At 43.0% G+C, this 18,830-nt stretch overlaps 2 protein-coding genes across 2 annotated transcripts in view; both read right to left on the bottom strand.

Moving 5' to 3' along the window:
* Positions 1-7,280, bottom strand: part of HERC1 (HECT and RLD domain containing E3 ubiquitin protein ligase family member 1) — a 109,495-nt gene extending 102,215 nt beyond the window's left edge. The window contains exon 1 of the mRNA XM_080351064.1: positions 7,144-7,280. The gene's annotated coding sequence lies outside the window, so the exon portion shown is untranslated. The remainder of the gene's footprint in view (positions 1-7,143) is intronic.
* An 8,816-nt stretch (positions 7,281-16,096) lies between these two features.
* Positions 16,097-18,830, bottom strand: part of DAPK2 (death associated protein kinase 2) — a gene marked incomplete at its 3' end in the record, with an annotated part of 47,082 nt that continues 44,348 nt past the window's right edge. Inside the window, exons 9-10 of the mRNA XM_080350860.1 lie at positions 17,632-17,677; positions 16,097-16,741 (exon numbers count right to left, since the gene is read on the bottom strand). Coding sequence (XP_080206986.1) covers positions 16,097-16,741; positions 17,632-17,677 — 691 coding nt within the window. The remainder of the gene's footprint in view (positions 16,742-17,631; positions 17,678-18,830) is intronic.

The following is an 18,830-nucleotide window of genomic DNA, read 5'->3' as shown; positions in this document are numbered from 1 at the left end:
GCTAGGTTCTTTTATGTTTTGATTAGCTAAGATCTTGGAAATCCAAGCAAACTTTTATTATGTCTCTGCTCCACCGACCTTTAGCATTTGGATATAAGAGGTCTTCATTAACGTTTTGTAGCTGCACACAAACTGTCTAAACTAACTGCCCTGTAAATCACAATCCTAGTTACATTTTTACTGAACAAAATGATGTGTCACTTCCAAGGTGCTTAAGAATTAGCATGTGGTCAGGTGCAAACTGCACACATCTGGCGTGACCTGCATTGCCTAAGAAGAGTTTAAGTAACGGATTTATTTCAATAGAGCAGAGAAAATCTTTACTTCATGCAGTTAGAACAATACTAAGACATTAACGTGGCCTTTCTTTTGGCTGGCAAGAGCTGTAAATAGCTACTAAATAGAGGATAAGTCTATTGTACACAAATAGTATGGAAGCTTGATTATGAATTATGAAGCTTGACTATTGGATTTTGTTGCATAACAAAAAATTATTTGAAAAGCACATAATATTTTCTAACTTTTCATAATTTTCTAATTTTTGAAAATCTGGGGGGTTCATAAACTTTTTTTTTAGAAAACTTTTATGTAATATTTTGTTCAAGTTCTCTAGGGAGTTGATAAGCAAAACTGCTTCAAACACAAGAATGCATAAGAGGCCGAGGGTGGAAATAAAACCTGTTTGAAAGAACATTTAAACATACTCTTCGTTTTCCTTTGTTACCAAATAAAAACACCTTAAGTTGATATCAAACAAACATTAATATTGACTCAATATAGAAAATTGGCTTTTCAACTGATTCTAAGCTTCCCATGAGAATGCCGGAAGTTCATTTTGCTCAATTTCAAAAAACAGTTTCAATTTCTTCTGAGAAGTTTTACTATATATTCTGAAGGCTTAGAGAGAGTTTAACACGTTTGCACAGAGACCATGCAGAAGCATGAATCCAATGTCACACCTGAGAAACAGGTAATTTGACATGCACTGGAACAAAATGAGCATGTGTCCACACACACTGTAAGATTCCTGATTGCTTCTAATCTTATTTTCACTATTTTTTTTCCTTCAGACTGAGCCATTCACACATTTTGGTTCCCAAACAGGTCGGAGGCTTGACATTTTAGAGGAGTTTCGTCTAATGTAAGCAAGCGCAACAGTACAAATTATTTTAAGAATTCAGAAAATGTCCTAAACAAAAAGCTTCCCAACTGGCCATGCCGAGGAAATGAGAACTCATGATATGCATGACCAATTCACAAAGAAGGTCTTTCCTAATATTGTGCATAATATAAGGATTAAAACACACTTTTTTGTCATGCTTTGCAAGTACGCAAGTGTAAGCAAGTAGACCACTAAGATGCGCATCTTCTTACAGCTGAAGGCTGCTATTGTATCCAAATACATTGAGCTGTAATAATACGAAGTCTCTGATAACAAACAACATTTTAATAAGCCTGAGTCAGACCATTATCCTTCTTCTGTATACTTGGAGCTGGGAAAAAATGACCAAACTTAAAATAACAACATCAAGCTAGGACATTGATTTCACCTGTACACAGTTAACCTGCTTTGTACCCTGCTGTTAATTCCTGCATTATCGGCACTTATCAGCAAAAACAAACAAACAATATGTTCCAACAAGTTGAAAGCCCAAATTCAGAAACATTCAAAACCCATTGCCATCTTGCTGGCTGGCCAGCATTCACTTAACAATTACCTCAAGAGTCTTGGCTTGTTGCTTTGCAGACCTGTTTAGTGCTTCTAAGTACAGAGAAAACAATTGTAAGGATGCAGAATCTACCAAGTTTGTAATTTTATCACATCAGAATCCAAGGCTTTTCACTACTAAAGAAACCACTATAATAGGATTTCTAAAACTGAAATTCAGAATGTATTTCTAAAGAGGGTTTCACAATCATGTCTAAATTAACCAGGCCTTACTGCATCTCAGTATCAAACTAGGCTTGCTGTTTTTTATAGTTGAAGGCTTTGAGATCCAGTCATATTTCCTAATGAAAGACAGATTTTTGTTGCTGTTGTTATCACACCAATATTTTTTTCGTTACCACAAGGCACTTACTCAGACCATTCCTATGTGACCACACTCATCATCTTTTATGAGAAATTGCACTTAAATCAGAACAAATCACTCCTGATTCTTGCATACTGGTCAGGTGAGCATCAACTCCCTGTCCACAACCAGAACACTGGATCCAGGCACATCGGAACGCCCACCTTCCCTGGACCTCAGTTTTACTGGGGAGAGTGCATACTGGAAAAAGCAGCTATTTTTGTCAATCTTTACTTATTTTGATCAGGTGTTCTTTCCTCAGCACAGTCCCAGGATGACTATACACTGCAGCTTGTCTTGTCATTTGTTATGCCCTCAAGCCTAGATATATTTTTCTTAATTACTGCATATTACCTTGGGGAGGCTTAATTAGTTTCAAAGTAGACTGAGAAAGACACTGATACTACGTGAGGCCAAGAGAAAGAACACTTTAGCTACCTCTTAATAATGCTTACTATACAATGGCTTAATTAAACTCCACAAAAAATAAGAAAATTAAAGATTTGTTAACTGCCTCATCCGCCTTGAATTCAGGTGCTGAGATTCAAGAGGGAAAGCACCTCTCCCAATGCACTATCAGGTCTTAGTACAGGTATAACACACAGTATGAGTTGGTACCATGTGTGTTACACATGAGCAGTGAAGTGAAAAGGAATCAGATTGGTTTACAGTTATCTAGGGTCATGTGTTCTATCAGTTTTCCAGGAAAGCCTCACTAAGCTCATTCCACCGCTCTGAAGGACTCCCTCCAAGTCGGTCCTGTTATCTGGCTGAACCCAAAGCCCCATGGCTGGAGGCCTTCTGTCAGAGGACAGTGCTATTTGGAACAATATGAGTCTCATCACTCAGTCTTATTTCCAAGCTACACTTTGCAGAACTGGCGACAGGAGAAGAAAGAATCATTACATCCACCACAGTCTCAGAAGAGTATCTCTCTGCCACCTGCAGGTAAATAATACCTTGCAGACGTGTAATACCTTGTCAGCTGCTTCTCCTTCAATGTACTGTCCATTATATAATCTCTTAGGGGCAGAGAAAGCTTCCTCCATAATGAGCACCACTACAGCAAAGGCATACAGTTGCTTCAGCTGTATGCAATGAATCACGTCCCTGAGATACATATAGCAACTTGTGAACAGCCGTCAGCAACCCCCAGAACTCAGCCCTTAGATTTTTCAGCATGTTTTCTAAGAAGCTCCAGTGTCAGCAAAAACACTATCAAGGGCTGGTCAGTCCCTGTCCTTTCTAAAATTCACCTGCTGGGGCTGGAGTGCTGATCCACGTCTCCCACATTAACCCTGTTCTGCCCAGGGTCTTTCAAAGTTCCTGCAGCTCATGCACTGTGAAGTTTATTAAAGGTCAAGTGTGCGGTTATACATCAGCAGTAACAACAGCTGACAAAGGGAGAGGCAGACGCTTCAGATCACAGCAGGCCGTAAGTATTTTAATTAATGTTAATTACAGAAATTGCTTGAAGCTGGGGCATGACAGACTTGCAGTGCAGACTTTGTCATGAAGAGCATGCCTTGCCTGCCCAGAAGTTTCTGAAAGTCACATCCCGAACTTGCAGGTAGCATTGCCATTTTTGTCACATTGAGGTACCATTTGGTTTTTATTTCAGGTTGAAATTGTCAGAAGAGACTTATTTCCCTCTTTTTTTGTTCGGACAGTTTTCTAGTAGCAGATACATTCAGTGGTCTGATTACACCCAGCTTTGTCTACCTTTAGCACAGGCCACCAATTATTTGCGTAGACAGTTCTAACCTGAGACAGGCAGGCGAGGCATGACATCCAGTGGTGAAACAGTCTGCATTACCCCATGTGTTTCTTTGGCCTGTGTTACTTTCTGTTACCTGAACTTCTCCAAAGTGGAACCCATCTGAACAGAATTTGCTTCACTCAGTGGAGCAAAGGCCATTAAATAGAATAAACATTATATTCATCATTAATGGAAAAAAAAATCTCAGTCACATTTCTAAGTCTGTAACCTCTTGAAAGGATTTTTAAAATGAAGAGGATGAACATCTGGAATTCTCCCAGTGTGACAGTTAAGTCCCAGTGCTCCTTGAAATGAAAAATCTGAGTGGAAGTACAGTTTGGGGTGAGGAGAACGAGACAAGAAAACTGCTGTAGGAAGAAGAGAGCAAGAACTTCAAATGCAAGACAGTGAAAAAGGAATACACATGGTCTTGAAAACTACTTTATGTTTGGGTTAGAAAAGTGTACTAGCCTGTTTATCTTCATTCTGTTTCCTACAGAGTTTGTTCAGGGGTCTTCTCCTTCCAGATATTCTTAGAGAAGGCCCTACATTCCCTGCCCCATCTGCACCAAGCCATCCTGTACTATATTATATATATCAAATATGTATTTTCCATCTCCTTGGCACTTATGCTGCAAAGCCAAACTTTTCATTTGCCTGAAAACCGCATCACTTTCTTTCACAGGATTTTATGAAAAGTGTAAGCTGGCAGATTTTCCTTATGAACATATGGATCTTGTTGATAAAGCTATCTCCAGCACGTAGTCTGTGCTATGGTATGTAGTCTGTGTCACCTCAGGTGCATCCCACCCATGTTTGGGAGGCTGGGAGAACTTTTCCGCTAAAATAAAACAACAACTTAGAGATGTGCTAATGTTCACAACACTTAGTGCAATTCTACAATTACTCAATCAGCATACCCAAACTGCCTACTCGCTGAAGTACATTAAAACCCATGAAACAAAGACTGAAGAATAATCTTGCAGTTCCTCTAGAGTGGTTCTAGGTCAAGTGGAGCTTTTGACCTAGAATATCTTAGGTACTAAGTGCGGTGACCTACTACACCAGGTTAAAGCTGAACAGCTAGAGGCATCGTTTCTGAAAGACAATGAATGCTTTTCAGCACCACAAGAAACACATAACTCTTTTCAACTCCTTTTCAGCACCTTGTCATAGGTTCCAAATCATTCTAAACATGACAGAAAAAGATTTCCATAATTAATGGATCCTAGATGACTCACAGAGTAACAATAAATTACTACCGCAGCACCTTCAAATGCTGTGACTGGTAAGGAAGGTCACACTAGACAAAGAGGAAAAGCAACTATTAAAACAGCTGACAACACCTTCCTGCAAGGGCTCCGGACTGCAACGAGCCTGCCATTGCAGTAGCTGTCAACAGAGTCTCTGGGATCCCCTTTTACATTAACGGTTCATATCCAGAATCAGCCAGCATAAAGGAAAGCAAACTCCTTCCTCTCCCAATCATTCCTCCCTCTGCTAAAGGGCAAAGACGTACCCTCCTTGCAAGAAAGTTCACTGGTTGAAAAGAACAGGCTGTAGTGTGGCACTTCAACGGGCCACAAGTCTATGCTTTGCCACAAAAACAGGAGGAGGATGGTTAGGGCTGGGAAAGCCCTTCAGTCATCATCTAGTAAGCACTTAGACTCCCACCTTCCATCTCAAGCTGGCAGAAAGCACCTGTACTCTCTCTGTATTCCCTGAAGTTAGCCATTCCCAGCAGCAGTGCAATGAATGTGGAACTACCCTAAAAAGATACAAGGAGAAGCTGAGAAAAAAAAGCATATCTGACACCTAACTCTTCTTCGAGGCTCCTTTCCTTCGGTGCTGTACTGGACCGTGGTAAAGTGCCTGCGTGTCTTTGGAGGCAGTCCTGAACTGTCCTCTAGAATCAGGCATCAACCTTCTCCTCTGGGGAAGGTCAAGTCTTTCTTTCAACACACCTGCAAGAGGTACTGCTGCTTCTGTACTGCATACAGAACTTAGAGGTTGCTCAGACCAAAGGAGTGAACATTGTTTTCCACCACAGTGATTAGGGCTCTCACCTGTGAAAAGGTGAGAACTCCAGCAGCCGCAAGCCACACAAGAATGCTTTTTGTATTATATTTTAGCTTAAAATACACCAAAAGCACGTAATGTTGCAGGCTGAATGGCCTCAGCTTTCAAAGCAAAGGAAGGTTACATCAATTGATTCTGAGCACTGAGACCCAGGAAATCAGTTTTGCAATGTAGCTATTAGCTAACTGGAAGAGAAGCTACAGGCAGGAAACAAGCAGTTACTGCTCCAGAACACAGAAGCTGATAGACAGACCTGGCTCAGCCTCACTGTGCGCAACTATGAGACATCTCTGCATGCACAAAACACAGATCCCCGTCCTACCGCAAGCAGAATTACCCAGGTTTCTCTGACTGTGGTCTGAAAAAAGCTGTATCTTCCCACAGCAGCTTTCTTTCCTTGTTTTCCCCACCCTAAACCATACTGCCACTCAGATTCTTCATGTCAAGGAGCACTGGCTGTTTACCTCTTTAAAAAGTCACACTGGGAGAATTCCAGATGTAACATAACTTTGCTTACCAGACTTTGTTGAGCTGATACCTCCCATCCTAAAAAGAACTGTAACTGAGCACAGTTCCAAGTAAGATAGAAGAATGTTGATGCTCTGTGACACTCTTCACCTAACCCCTCAAAAATAACAGCAAACTACCCCAGCTCATTCCAAAGTTATCTATGACTTCTTGCACACCTGAAACCTTGATGTTCTCAGCTCACCACAGGCTCTACCTCCAGACCAAACCTCTGCCCCCCGAGCCTCAGCAACACACCTGGTCCCACAGCTGGAGCTCAGCTCTGGCCACCCCCATGAGCACCGCACCTTTCCAAGTGCTGCTGTAACGTCGCTTCATGCCTGCACAACAGCGAGGTGTATCTGCCCCACCACCGCTTTTAGCTCCTCTCACTGAAACGTGCATGCTAAAATGAACACACTACCCACTGCTCAGGCACTGAGGTTGATGTGAAACAGAGCAGACCTTTAAGTGAAATATATGAAGAATGACAGACAGTTCACAGTAGCCATACAGAAAATAGGTAAAATAGATGCTCAAATGAACACTGTTAAGTTTATACCTCTGTTTTTTCTGTCACCTACACACCTTCCCTGATCTACATGCCAATGTGGATAGAAACAATACTTATTAAAAGTCACCATATGCACAGTAAATGGAGTCAGAGAGCCCAGACCAGAGGCAACAACAGCAGGAATAGTGCTCGGAGCTCGCGGGGTCACTCACCTCGCTCCTGGGGCTGTGGGACACGGACCTGGATCCTGAGGAAGGAGCACGGCCCATGACGGCCCTTGGCTCTCTCTTCAGCAGGCCGGGCCGCTCTGGCTGCCAGGCTGGCGGCTGCTGGGGTCACACCCGGACACAGCCATTCCGAGCGGCGTTCCCCGGGAGCTCACCCCAACCCCAACCCCAACCCCAACCCCAACCCCAACCCCAACCCCAACCCAGCCGCCCGGGCTGGCAGCGAGCGCCACCTGCCCGCCAGATGTTACCAGAGCCGAGGGGAATAACGGAGTCCCCCGCTCTCTCCGCACCCGTGAGGCGGCTCGGAACAGCTCCGAGCCCGCTCCCCCGGCAGGAGCCCCGCTCCCGGCTCCCTCGGCCGCCCCGCTCCCGGCTCCCTCAGCCGCCCGCCCCGCGGGAGGAGGCGGCACAACCCGCGCCCCAGAGCGCTGAGGGAGCGGCGACCGCCGCGCGCGGGCAGGGCGGGAAGCGCGAGCGCCCCCACGAGGGTCCCGCGCCGCACCGGGGCACCTGCGCCCCCTGCTGGGGACAAACCCGCACAGCACAGGCGCCCGCTGGAGTGGCCGGGAGACAAACACCAACCAACCAACCAACCAACCAACCCACCCAAAACAGAATAAACAACCACAAACAACCACAACCAACCAAGACGCTCGTCCCGCTTTGCAGAATTTTATTAGCAACTCAGAATAACAAATGTGTTGTTGTTCTTGAGAGTCTGCGCTGTTCCCAGGCACGTAAAAATCAGTATTTCTCTTAATAAAAATACAGGCATGTGGATTTAAAAAACATCACCACTGAAATAATAATAATAATAATAAAAATAGACTTATTTTAATAAAAAATACTTGCCTTTTTTTCAGGCTGTCACTTCACTTATCTCCAGGTTCCTTCCCACTCAAAAATAATACACAGAAAACAGATTTTTCTCTCCTACCGAAGTAAATTCTGTAACAAACTGTTTTACTGACATGTACCACATCTCCCCTCCCTTCCATGCCTTTTTTTTCTTTCCCTTAATTAAAGGAACCTCTAGTTTGTTCCTCAAAACCCACCAATGGTAAAGAATGAAACTAACCGCGCACTGAGGAAGGTCTCCAGTGCTGTAAACTGTTTAATTAGACTCTGCCTTCCTAAAGCCGGGCTGAATTTCCACCTCAATGGGTGATAAACACACATAACACCACATTTGGAAAAACACAGTAAAACTTCCTAATAGATTACAAACACTCCTCCTGAGAACAAGAGGATACGTACACACAGTGTCCTCCTGTCTGGAACAGCTGGGGAACGGTCTGGCTCGACACGAGCTGCTCTGTGTGACCGAGCCAGCGCTCCTGGCCTCAGCTGACCTGGGCAAAATCATAACTGAGGACCAAACGCCATGAGCTGCCTGCTACGTCTTTGTTACAACACCACCTGACACATTTATTAATGCAGAATTAATAAGATGGAGCTTACAGCTTCACGCTGCCTTGCACTCCTCCGTCTGCCTTTCCACCGCATCCCATCTTGCTCAACAGTCGCGAGGACTTTGCCTAAGAACAACCACCTCATCTCTACGATAGCACAATTCTCGTGCAACGACCTAACAGCTATTTTAACCAGGCCTTAGCTTTCACAAGTGCAATTCATATACACATCCCACAACCTCTAATTTGGAAACTGAAGGTGTTTTGAAGCTCCAGGAATTCAGAAAAATACAATTGGCTCAGAGTTTATTTAGTTTTCCATAGCCCAGGGAATGAACTAATGGTAACGCGTGGGACAGGAAGAGCAGGAAGCAAAATCTGGTAGGTTAGCTGGGCAGCTTTTTATCCAAATGTATGTTTTTAGTGTTCTGTTTATGAAAGGTTGCCTCCAGACACTGCTCCCTCTTAAGAAATACGTTACTACAGCACTTTTTGAGGATTCTGTCTCAAAAAATCACACAGAAAGCTCAGAAATACACCTTTTAATTGAATGTGAAGAGAAACCCATGGCCTGCTCTTTATCCCTTCACCAGGCACATGTCACAGACACGAAATAAAAGGAAATTAGATAAATAGTATCAAAATGCAGAGCCATATTTGCTGAAACCTTCCTTCTCCTGCTTCCGCAACTCCTATGGCTACATTCCCTTTCCCTTCTTTCAACCTTCCCAGGCCAGTGTCACCTCTGCTCCCTCCATGTCCCTTTAACACTCGTCCCCCTCCACTGCCTCCCACCCCACATCGCCTTCGTTTTACGTTTCTTCCCTCACATCCTACTTTGTGCCGCTCTCCTCCAATGCTTCTCTTACATTTCCTTCCTTCAACAGAGACACTTTCCCATCAACTGCATTTTTGTCTCTGCCTAAGTGAGGATACAAAGCTACAAATAAAAGTAGTGTATTTTTCTTTCTTTCTTAGAAACTGGAAGACAGACAAAATTAACCTGATACCAGTTTTTGACACCAGTTCACACTGTGAGCTCCAAAACCTAAGCCTAGAAGTGACAACCATAAAGCCAAACAAGAGCAGTTTCCTTGTCAATCTGCAGTTGTTTCTAGTAGGATTGCTTTCTGATTTTTAATGTATTAAATGGCAGAATAAATATGAACTTCTAACAACTAATATAGTCAATGAAAACAATAACCTAGTCTACGTACATTTTTTGGTACCAATTGAACAATACCGGCTTCAAAACTAATATAGTTAAAAAGATGCAACTTCCTCACACAACGAAGTTACATCAGTATCAAAGTGCATACTTCCTCAGTTTTGGACACAGCCGTGCGAATAGCACCTATAGAAACAGGTGTTAATGAATCTCCAATTTGCCAACAATAAATTAAAACAATAACAAAGACTAGTAAAGACTATTTCTTCATATACCTTGGGGCTTTCAAGTGCCCTCTTCTGGTGAAGCATCCTGCCATCGTTCTGTAAAAATGTTGTATTTGGCTGAACGTAAAGTCACTACAAATGTTTTCTCTTTTTCATCCAAAAATTGTCCTGGCCTGTCTCATCCTCTCAGTGGCCAGAACCAGTTGTACTCAAAGTGACAATGGCAGCTGTGTTAGTCTTCAGCCAAAAACGATGGCCAGAGCACAATTCCTATTGCAGCGCAGAACACTTTACTGCCAGCTTTGTGAAATCAAGGTTATGATACACAACAGCACTACGATTTTCTCTTCAATGACAGCAATGACAGAGTACTGCACACAGCTAACAAAACCTGTCAGATATCTGCCATCAAATATTTATGCTATTAAAAAAGATTTAAAAATGTATTAAAAATTTTCCATGACTCAATAACTATTTCCCTGACTGAAATAATAATGCACGTAGCATTAATCATTGTGTGGAATGTGAATTATTCTGCAATAAAAGAATATCAGTAGAAACCCTATGTCCTGAGTGCAGTTGATATCACAAATAGACTGAAGTATCACTGAAACGCTCAATATAAAAAAGCACTCCAATCGGTCCTTGTGCTCCGGATTTCCCTGGGAATCTGGATCCCCAGTTTCCTAAAACCCTCAGCAGGTATTTCATAACATCATCCAGCTCGCGGTGTAGTGTGAGAAGTGAGAAGCATCATACCACAGATTCAGACCAGAAATCAAGGTCTGCTGTCAGGGCCGCTTTTTTCAGCAAGGATGAAAGTTTCCTCTGTCTCCCACCCGTGGAATTCTCCTGACATTATGATACGCTGCTTCTCCTCTGCTGAGTGGCTTTTCTTTGTGACAGATCCTCACTGTCACTTTCACAGTTTCTCTGAAATAGAAAGGCCACAATATTTCAGTCACATAAACGCTCCTAAGCATGATGTTCAGTATTATTAACGCATCATCTACTGAGAAAAGTGGAGCTAATTGAAATCTCACAGTTTCATTCCAGAAGGCCACATGTACCACAGGGGCCCCGCACCCTCCACCCCACTGCTGGGCAGGGGAGCAGCACCGCAGGCCCCCCCCAAGCGCCCATTTCTCAGTCAGACAGCACGGTCACCACGATGGTATCCAAACATCATCTGCAGTCTCCGTGCTGCTCCTTTACAGAAGTCTTCAGCTCTCCCTGCCCAACATTTCTGTCACGGTAACACAACTTACAGCAGCACCGAATAAACTCAAGGGATGCCATGGGTCTGTTTGGTTTCTCACTCAAAACCACTGTCACCCTGTTGGGCTGGGCATCCATATGAGGACGGCAGAAATCACTGCAAAGTAAAGTTGATCCTTCTCCTCTTCCCATTCGAGCAATGTACCTACCAAACCTTCATCCTGTATCAGGACCTTGTTTACCAGTGAACGGGATAAGTGGTTGCACAACGAGACGATATGGTAAGAAAGCTATGGACAGAGGGAAGAATGAGATTTTGGAGACATATGCAGTGCAGACATATCCAAACACATTTCATTTATCTACTGCGTATTACGATTTTACATTCAAGCTCTGTCTTGCCCTCTGATCCCCTCAGGCCTGGGAAGCCTTACATGAGAAGGATTAAAGGCTCGCAGTCGTACCTTCCATCGCCTTCTAGTATATTGCCTTTTGAAGTTTTCCATGTTAACAACAGATGCTTGCCGAACCAAAGCCTGTCGCTTGTCCACTGGCTGGAAGAGAAGAGAGCAATTTTATTGCTGGGCTCCCTTTGTGGCATGAAACACATAAGATTATTCACATGCTCTGGAGCTGTCTGGGGAAGCTGTGAATTCATACAGATAAAAGCAGAAGAAAAGTAATTAAATCTAGTGCCTGGACAGCACTCCTTTGATTTCCAACAAAATCCTAAAGCTATTGTACAGTCAGTGGTCACACTCGGCCTGGTGCACAACGCTGTTCTGAGAAGTCCCACTGCTGCCTTTTTCTAAGCACTCGACCTGGCACAAAAGGTGTATCATGTGGCACGGACTTTACTCTTAACTTCCCCTTCTGCTTCCTAATGATCCACTTGAATAGCAAACCAAAAGTCTGGGAACAGCTTCTCTAGCCAAAGCATAGGGCACAGACAGCCAAGCAACAGACAGGTAATTAAGGGGGTACTAGAGGGTGCTACGGCAATGCTTTCACCTTGTGTAGTTGCTAAGGTGCTGCTCAGTGCACACCGGCACCATCCCCATTTTCTGTGGCCTGAGCTCATATCAGCTTTTATTCACGTCCCTCTTTCTGAAAGGAACTGGGAGAGGAATGACAAGGCTTCTCGGAGACTTGACAGAAAGGAGATGGAGCTGCTGTGAGTGCATCAGCGGCGCTGCAGCACACTGCCGCACAGGGGTTTTGCTCTTCGCTTTATTCTAGCACATCTTTTCTGAATTGTGTTTTTCAGGTCTTTCTTTTACCTGGCTGATCTCAACATCATAGGTAAGTTTGGGGCAGTCATTTCAGATCGGAAGATGGAGACCATGTGAATTCATGTGAATGTGAAAGATTGAATGACTTCAGAGAGTGCCAGCTGTACTTTACAACCCCAATATTAAACTGGTACCAGAGAGCAACTCTCTTCCTGTGGCTCACAGAGCTGGGCAGTAAAACCCCTTCTGTTCACCAAAACCTCAGGAAGGCTCAGGTAACCTGCCACTGGGAGCAATCCTCTGCAATTTGTCTGATGATGACAGATGCCAAGCAAAATTAGAAGGTGGCCCAAAGCAAGCAGAACCACGACCAGCGTTGGTCAACACTGGACTCACCAGGAATCACACAGCAGTGGAGTTTGGAAGGGGCCTCTGGAGATCACCCAGGGCAGGGTCAGCTCCTGCAGCTTGCCCAGGAATGAGCAAGGAGCAAAGTTTCCTCTGCTCTGTTTCTTCTTGCTCCCCCTCTCTCTCAGGAGGGCCTGGTCTCTTTACTCCATTCCCAACACATATTTATACAGATTGAGAAGATCCCCACCAAACCTTCTCTTTTGGACACTAAATTCCAGCTCTCTCATCGGCTCCCCCTTTGACACTCCAATCTCTTAATCGTTTTCACAGCACTCCATCAAACTCACTCCAGTAAGTTTTGCTGATATCACCATAATAAAATGGGAAAAAGTTACCTGTCATTCAGTGTTAGTGACAAGGGTACATATATAGACAAGGGTACGTATATATACAGATATGCTACAGCATATCTGAAAAAACTCAGGCTTTGTCCTTTAACCATGCCCAGAGTGTGAGAGCACAAGACATCGATCCCCTGGCAATAACTGGTGTTAAGGAACAGGTGTTCCACAAACCCTGACACAGCCCTTCTGAAAATGAAGCTACTTTCAACTCCAAAACCACATCAAAATTTGCATAGACCAGAAAACTGTATTTGACAGACTGAAGGGAAAAGAAGTTCAAAACCAGATCTGGTAACATTGAAAAGAGAAAGGCCTGGAATCAACCCTCCGAAGATTATGGAGTTTATGGAGTGACAACCACGCCAGCAGTTCTGATCTGCGTATTGTAGGAGGTGGATAACTCAAATATTTGGACTGAACTGGACTGGAATGCAATCAAATCAGACACCTAAAGAAGCAAAAGTACTAAAGGAGAACAGAAAACGCAGCAGTGAGGATTTAAACATTTTTTCAGCAAAATAATTTATAATGTTTATGAGACAAAAGATTCACTTTTCTCATCAAATGCTCTAGGTCTAGCATTTGTGCAGATATCTCAGCAATAATTCAAGGAGCCAAGCTATCAGCTAGGCCTCTTTCTTATTTAGATCTCTACACCATTTGCATGCAACAGAAGTGGGACATTTCAGCATTAAACACCATTTCCTCGTGCTGCAAAGGGCCAGCACGGTGCAACCAAACGCCAAGAAGAAATCAATTGGAAGTGGAAAAAATGTCACTGGCTAAATGTCAGCTGTACAATCATCATGAAAAATTTCTGAGTGCCCTTTCAGCAGCAGAACCATTGCTGAATCCAAATAGCTCATTTTAGCGCACTCCAGACTGTTAAGAACTGCCTCTCAATTGCTAAGCAGCCTGCAAACCAGCAGCTTCTCGTTTCCTCAGCCATCAGAACAGCTTCTCAAAAGGCGTGTGGCAGTGACCTCCTGCGGCTCGGGGAGCACCAGCCTCAAGGACAGAGTCACAACAACATTAACCTCACCCGAACATGCTCAGGAACAGAGTGGCCTCATTTCATGGTCCTTCTCATTGTGCCAGTGCATTTGTTCATAAAGAAAATCTGCATTAACAGAGAATACGAGATCATGGCTAAGGCAAGGCAGACTCTCTTTCTTGATAGTCTTTTCTGCAGATACTAACTCTAACTAAGATTTAAGTTACTTTTTAAGAATTAAAACTCTCTCCCTCATTAAAAAACTCCTGTGTTCTGGCTCCTCTGGACAGTATCTTGTAGGTTTCCGGCTCTAAGGAACCTGCAGAAATGACAACTGAAGCACTTTGAGAGAATAAAAAATGGACGTAAGTAAAATTCTCAATTCTGTTTGTTACAGCGGAGCCCAATTCTCCCCAGCCATCAACAGCAGCTTGCTGGGGACATGTCTTGGCTATATACACTACTGTGAGACTTTTGAAAATTTTACACCCTATGCAAAGAAACATGCCAGAGAGGGGACATCCAGTTTCCATCCTCCACTGTGTACCACGACAGGAATAACAATACCCCTATTAAATAACTGTTTTCAAAACTCTCAATTTTCCCCAGCTTCTGCACATCTTTACGAGGATACGGCCGTGATGGGTCCACTGTACACTACACAAATATGTGTGTATATATACGTAAAAAGATCCACACTGGATGGACTGGAGCAGTGACACGGGGACCCCTGGCTACTGTCACACCGATTCTTGTAGCTGCGTAACAAGTTCCTTGCAGCAAAGCACAAGTGCTGTAGCTTAGCCCAGAAGCTGGGGAGCAGCTCTTGTCTGCAGACAGAAGCTCCACGTCTCTTTTTCAGTCAACTAATTACACCATTGGGGAACAACTGCATCCTGAGTAACTATTTATTGTGTCCAAAAATAAGATGGATACACCTCTGTATATTAAGACAGCACAACCAAATTACTACTTTGAAATACAGGACAGCAGGGCATGATTCCATTTTGGGCCAACTTTTCTTATACCCTGTAAAACTTAAGAATAAAGAAAAACTTCACAGCAAGAACACTAGTCTCCAAGCCCACACCATAAATAAATTAGTTGTAGATTTGTCATCTTTACTGTAGAAAGTAAAACCAGAGGTCTGTGTTACCATTTATCACTCACAAATTAATATTTGCAGTGTAAAATTACATACATGGTTAATTGATTGGGTCATTACAAGTTCCCAATTGTGTCTTTTGAATAGGATTTCTTTGGTACAGGACATGAAACTCAGCTGGATTTTAAAATAAATTATGAATCAACAGCTAACACCTTTGATGGTGAAATATTTCATACTGCTTAACTGGCCAAAAAATAACTTTTCTTCCTCAGCAGCCATTTCACAGACAATTTCCACAGTACTATAATAGCTCAATGCTAAGTTACTACACCATTTACTTCTCTTTACAGGACAGATTTGACCCTTGCAAATATTTCCATGGTCTGTAGAGCTGCCCGCAGCAAACACACAACTGTTTTCTTCATCCAACCAAAGATGCTATCAGGAGATTTTTATTCGTTTCCAGGCACCCAGCTTGTAGTGCGTACAGATGGACCTACTCTTTATTCCAATGTATTACTTAGTAATCTTCAGGAACTGTAACACGTGATGAAGTCTGATACAGGCAACACAAAAGGCTGTAGGGTTGGATGTGTCTGTACCGCTGTGATAATGTAGTTCCTACAAGTTCAGACACGGAACGTGGACAACACGAGCAACCACTGCGAGTTTCTGGTTTTGGTCAGCATCTCGTGCACTACATTGGATTGTCTGTTTTATTTCTAGGTGATGGATTTTTTGGTAGAATCTATGCACTGAAAACTTTTTAAACCGCTGCACATTGAAACAGGCGAACCCTGCACCTAGCCCGATCTACAACATTACTGATTTGATTCTGCCACATCAAGATTCAACCCTGTAAGGAATTCTTCACAGCGAGATCTATTTAACAGCTCCATTAGCGATTCATTCATATCTTTGTTGAAAACAGAGTCAAAGTTGCCATTCACACAGGCTTCATTTTCCAGTTGAAAACTACTCATTAAATCCTGTATCCACTTGAGCTCCTCAGAAAGCTCTTGGCTGAGAGATTCATACTGACTCTGCAAACCAGCGTATTTCCCAGTTATGCCTGTAAGACTAGCGCCTACAGTCTTGATATCATCCTGGAGATGTCTTTTCAGCGACTCCATTTTACGGTATTCATACTTCAGCTGAGACAGCTTGTGCCTCACGCTTTCATTCTCTTCTTTATACCAAGCTTCTTTCTCGTTGTAAATGGAAACCAGAGCATCAATGTCCTCCTGCAAGGAATCGTGGGATGCAGCCAAAGTGCTGAAACCCCGTTCCGTAAGTGAAATATCTTCTACTACCCGGGCAAAGCGCTCGAAGTTGATGTAGGTGTTGTTGGGAGGCATGCTAGAATGGCACTTTATGGTGTACTCTCTCAGGCGTTTTGTCTTCAGCTGTGTGTTGTCAACCTTCTTGTTTTCTTGGACTTTGGCTTCTTCTTTCAGCTGGTGAGTCGTCAGACAGAGGAACCAATATTACTGAACGTTCACAAGACAGTGCAGTAATTCAAAAACTCTACACAAAGGATGCAGCCTGAACTTCCACAATGCTGGGAGATTCTTTGCTCCCACAGATTTTCCTTCATGCACTTGATTAAACGAAAAAAAAACCAAACAAACACCAAAACGACACAGAAGCATCAAAGTGAATGTGATAAGTGATGTGCATTCATTCTGATGTGATAAGTGTAAATGACGGGGCTACAATTTCTTTTCATGCTAATTTTTAGCCATTAACAGTCTCAAAGCTACCAATATTTGTAAGAGGAAAACCAACAATCCTGAAAACAGTCCGGTTAATGCTGTGTGCAATGCAGAGCAAAAACTGAATTTCAAACATCCTCATTAGTCATGCTGAGATTAGCTAAATGTATTTTCAATAAGAGACTTATCCACAAAAGCAAGCAACGTTTATGATGGAAAAAACGTATACAGATGCACAAATGTAAGCAAATCAACACACTTGATACAGGAGTTATATCTTGAGAGAAATGATATTTTCCACACTGACAGCAGTCAACTCTCAACTCAAGAAAGCACTAAACCCCAGGTGTAGCGTATGTGCATGCAAACAGAAAAATGCAAAGCCCCGTCTAATGCAGGATACTGTAAGTGCAACAAACATCAAAGCTTTGTCCCCTTCTGTTTGGAAGTTATGATAATAAAAAAAGTCATTTGCAGAAATCTAATAATTTAGTCAGACCCAACCAGTTTCTTTCCAGTGCAACTCTATGACACGTAGGGTCTCTAAGTACTTAGAGGACAGTTTCCCACCAATGAGCGAGACCATGATCTCTGCTTTGCTCATGGTAAAAAGCAAGATCTGTCTCTTTATTCAGTCTTACCGTTATCCATGGATGAGACAGAGCTTCCTGAATTGTAAGCCGTTTCCTAAGAGAAAAAACACAAAAAAAAGCCCTCACAGACTTGAATGAGAAGCACCTTGTACGCAAATCCACTGACTCACACTTCTGCCAGGCTTCGTATGAAGCATTTATCAAGATAATGCCAGGACTAACTCAAATTTCAGGGTTATGTTCCTCCATTAGGCATGCTGCTTGTGTGTAATTTACTAACTGCTCCAAGTTTCCATAAGGATCTGTCCTTACTTGATCAAAATCTACCTGTATTTTCATGCATCCTTCCATAAAAAGCCACAAAACATTACTTTGTTTTGTTCATCCTACATGCTTAGAAAACAAATTCTTTCTAGGCACTTTCAACACAATTGTGTCTGAATCAAGATATACAACATTAATTATATCAAAGCTGTCCTTTGGAACACGGTATCACATCTCTGCAGGAGTTGCCATTTCCTGAAAGCAGCATCTCTGAAAGGAATACTTCTAACCTAATCAAATCTGATCAGTCCTAACTGGCTTCTGCTTTGGGGCAGCTGGGTGAACAGCACATTAAGAGCACTGAGAATCCCAGGTAGAAACACAGCATTGCACAGGGACTACAACTGAGGTTGCTAGAGCTGTGCAAACCTCTTGTTGAACCCCACCCACTCTAAACTCTTCTAAGGCCTGAAGATCTGCAGAAATCTTGACCAAACAGCTTGCCATCTCCTCTCCAACACTTATTTTTTCCCCTAATGAAGCCATTAGAAAGAACTGCAATGGCCCGACTTTGCTCCAGCACAGAGTTATGGGAAGGAGATGCTACTTGCATAGGTCTGCAGTTCCTATGAAATGGGAATAAAGACCTGCAAGATCTGCATACCTGAGGTGCAAATTCTAGGTGACTGCAACAGATGCAGAGAATTAAGGAAAAATTCCACTATGAGTATATGTGAAGATTTTCCTGCCCTTGCACTACTGGGAGCAAATTCTGGGTTCCCCTCACCTCCTTGCAAGTAGTTCATAATAGATGGCAATATTGGAGTGGTAGTTATCTGGAACTAGAGATTTTGCACACTATTTTCAGCCCTTCACTTTTCAGGGCATTTCAAACCCTGTTGTACCAGCTTGACTCGGGTGAGAGTTCAGTTCTGAAAGTGAAATTTAACCAAGGAGGCTTTGGTTCCTTTTGTCAGGGCTTC

Source organism: Nesoenas mayeri (assembly GCF_963082525.1).
Source record: "Nesoenas mayeri genome assembly, chromosome: 11".
Lineage (NCBI taxonomy): Eukaryota > Metazoa > Chordata > Aves > Columbiformes > Columbidae > Nesoenas > Nesoenas mayeri.
Note: the sequence above shows the minus strand (reverse complement) of the source record. Positions and strands in the feature narration are given on the sequence as shown.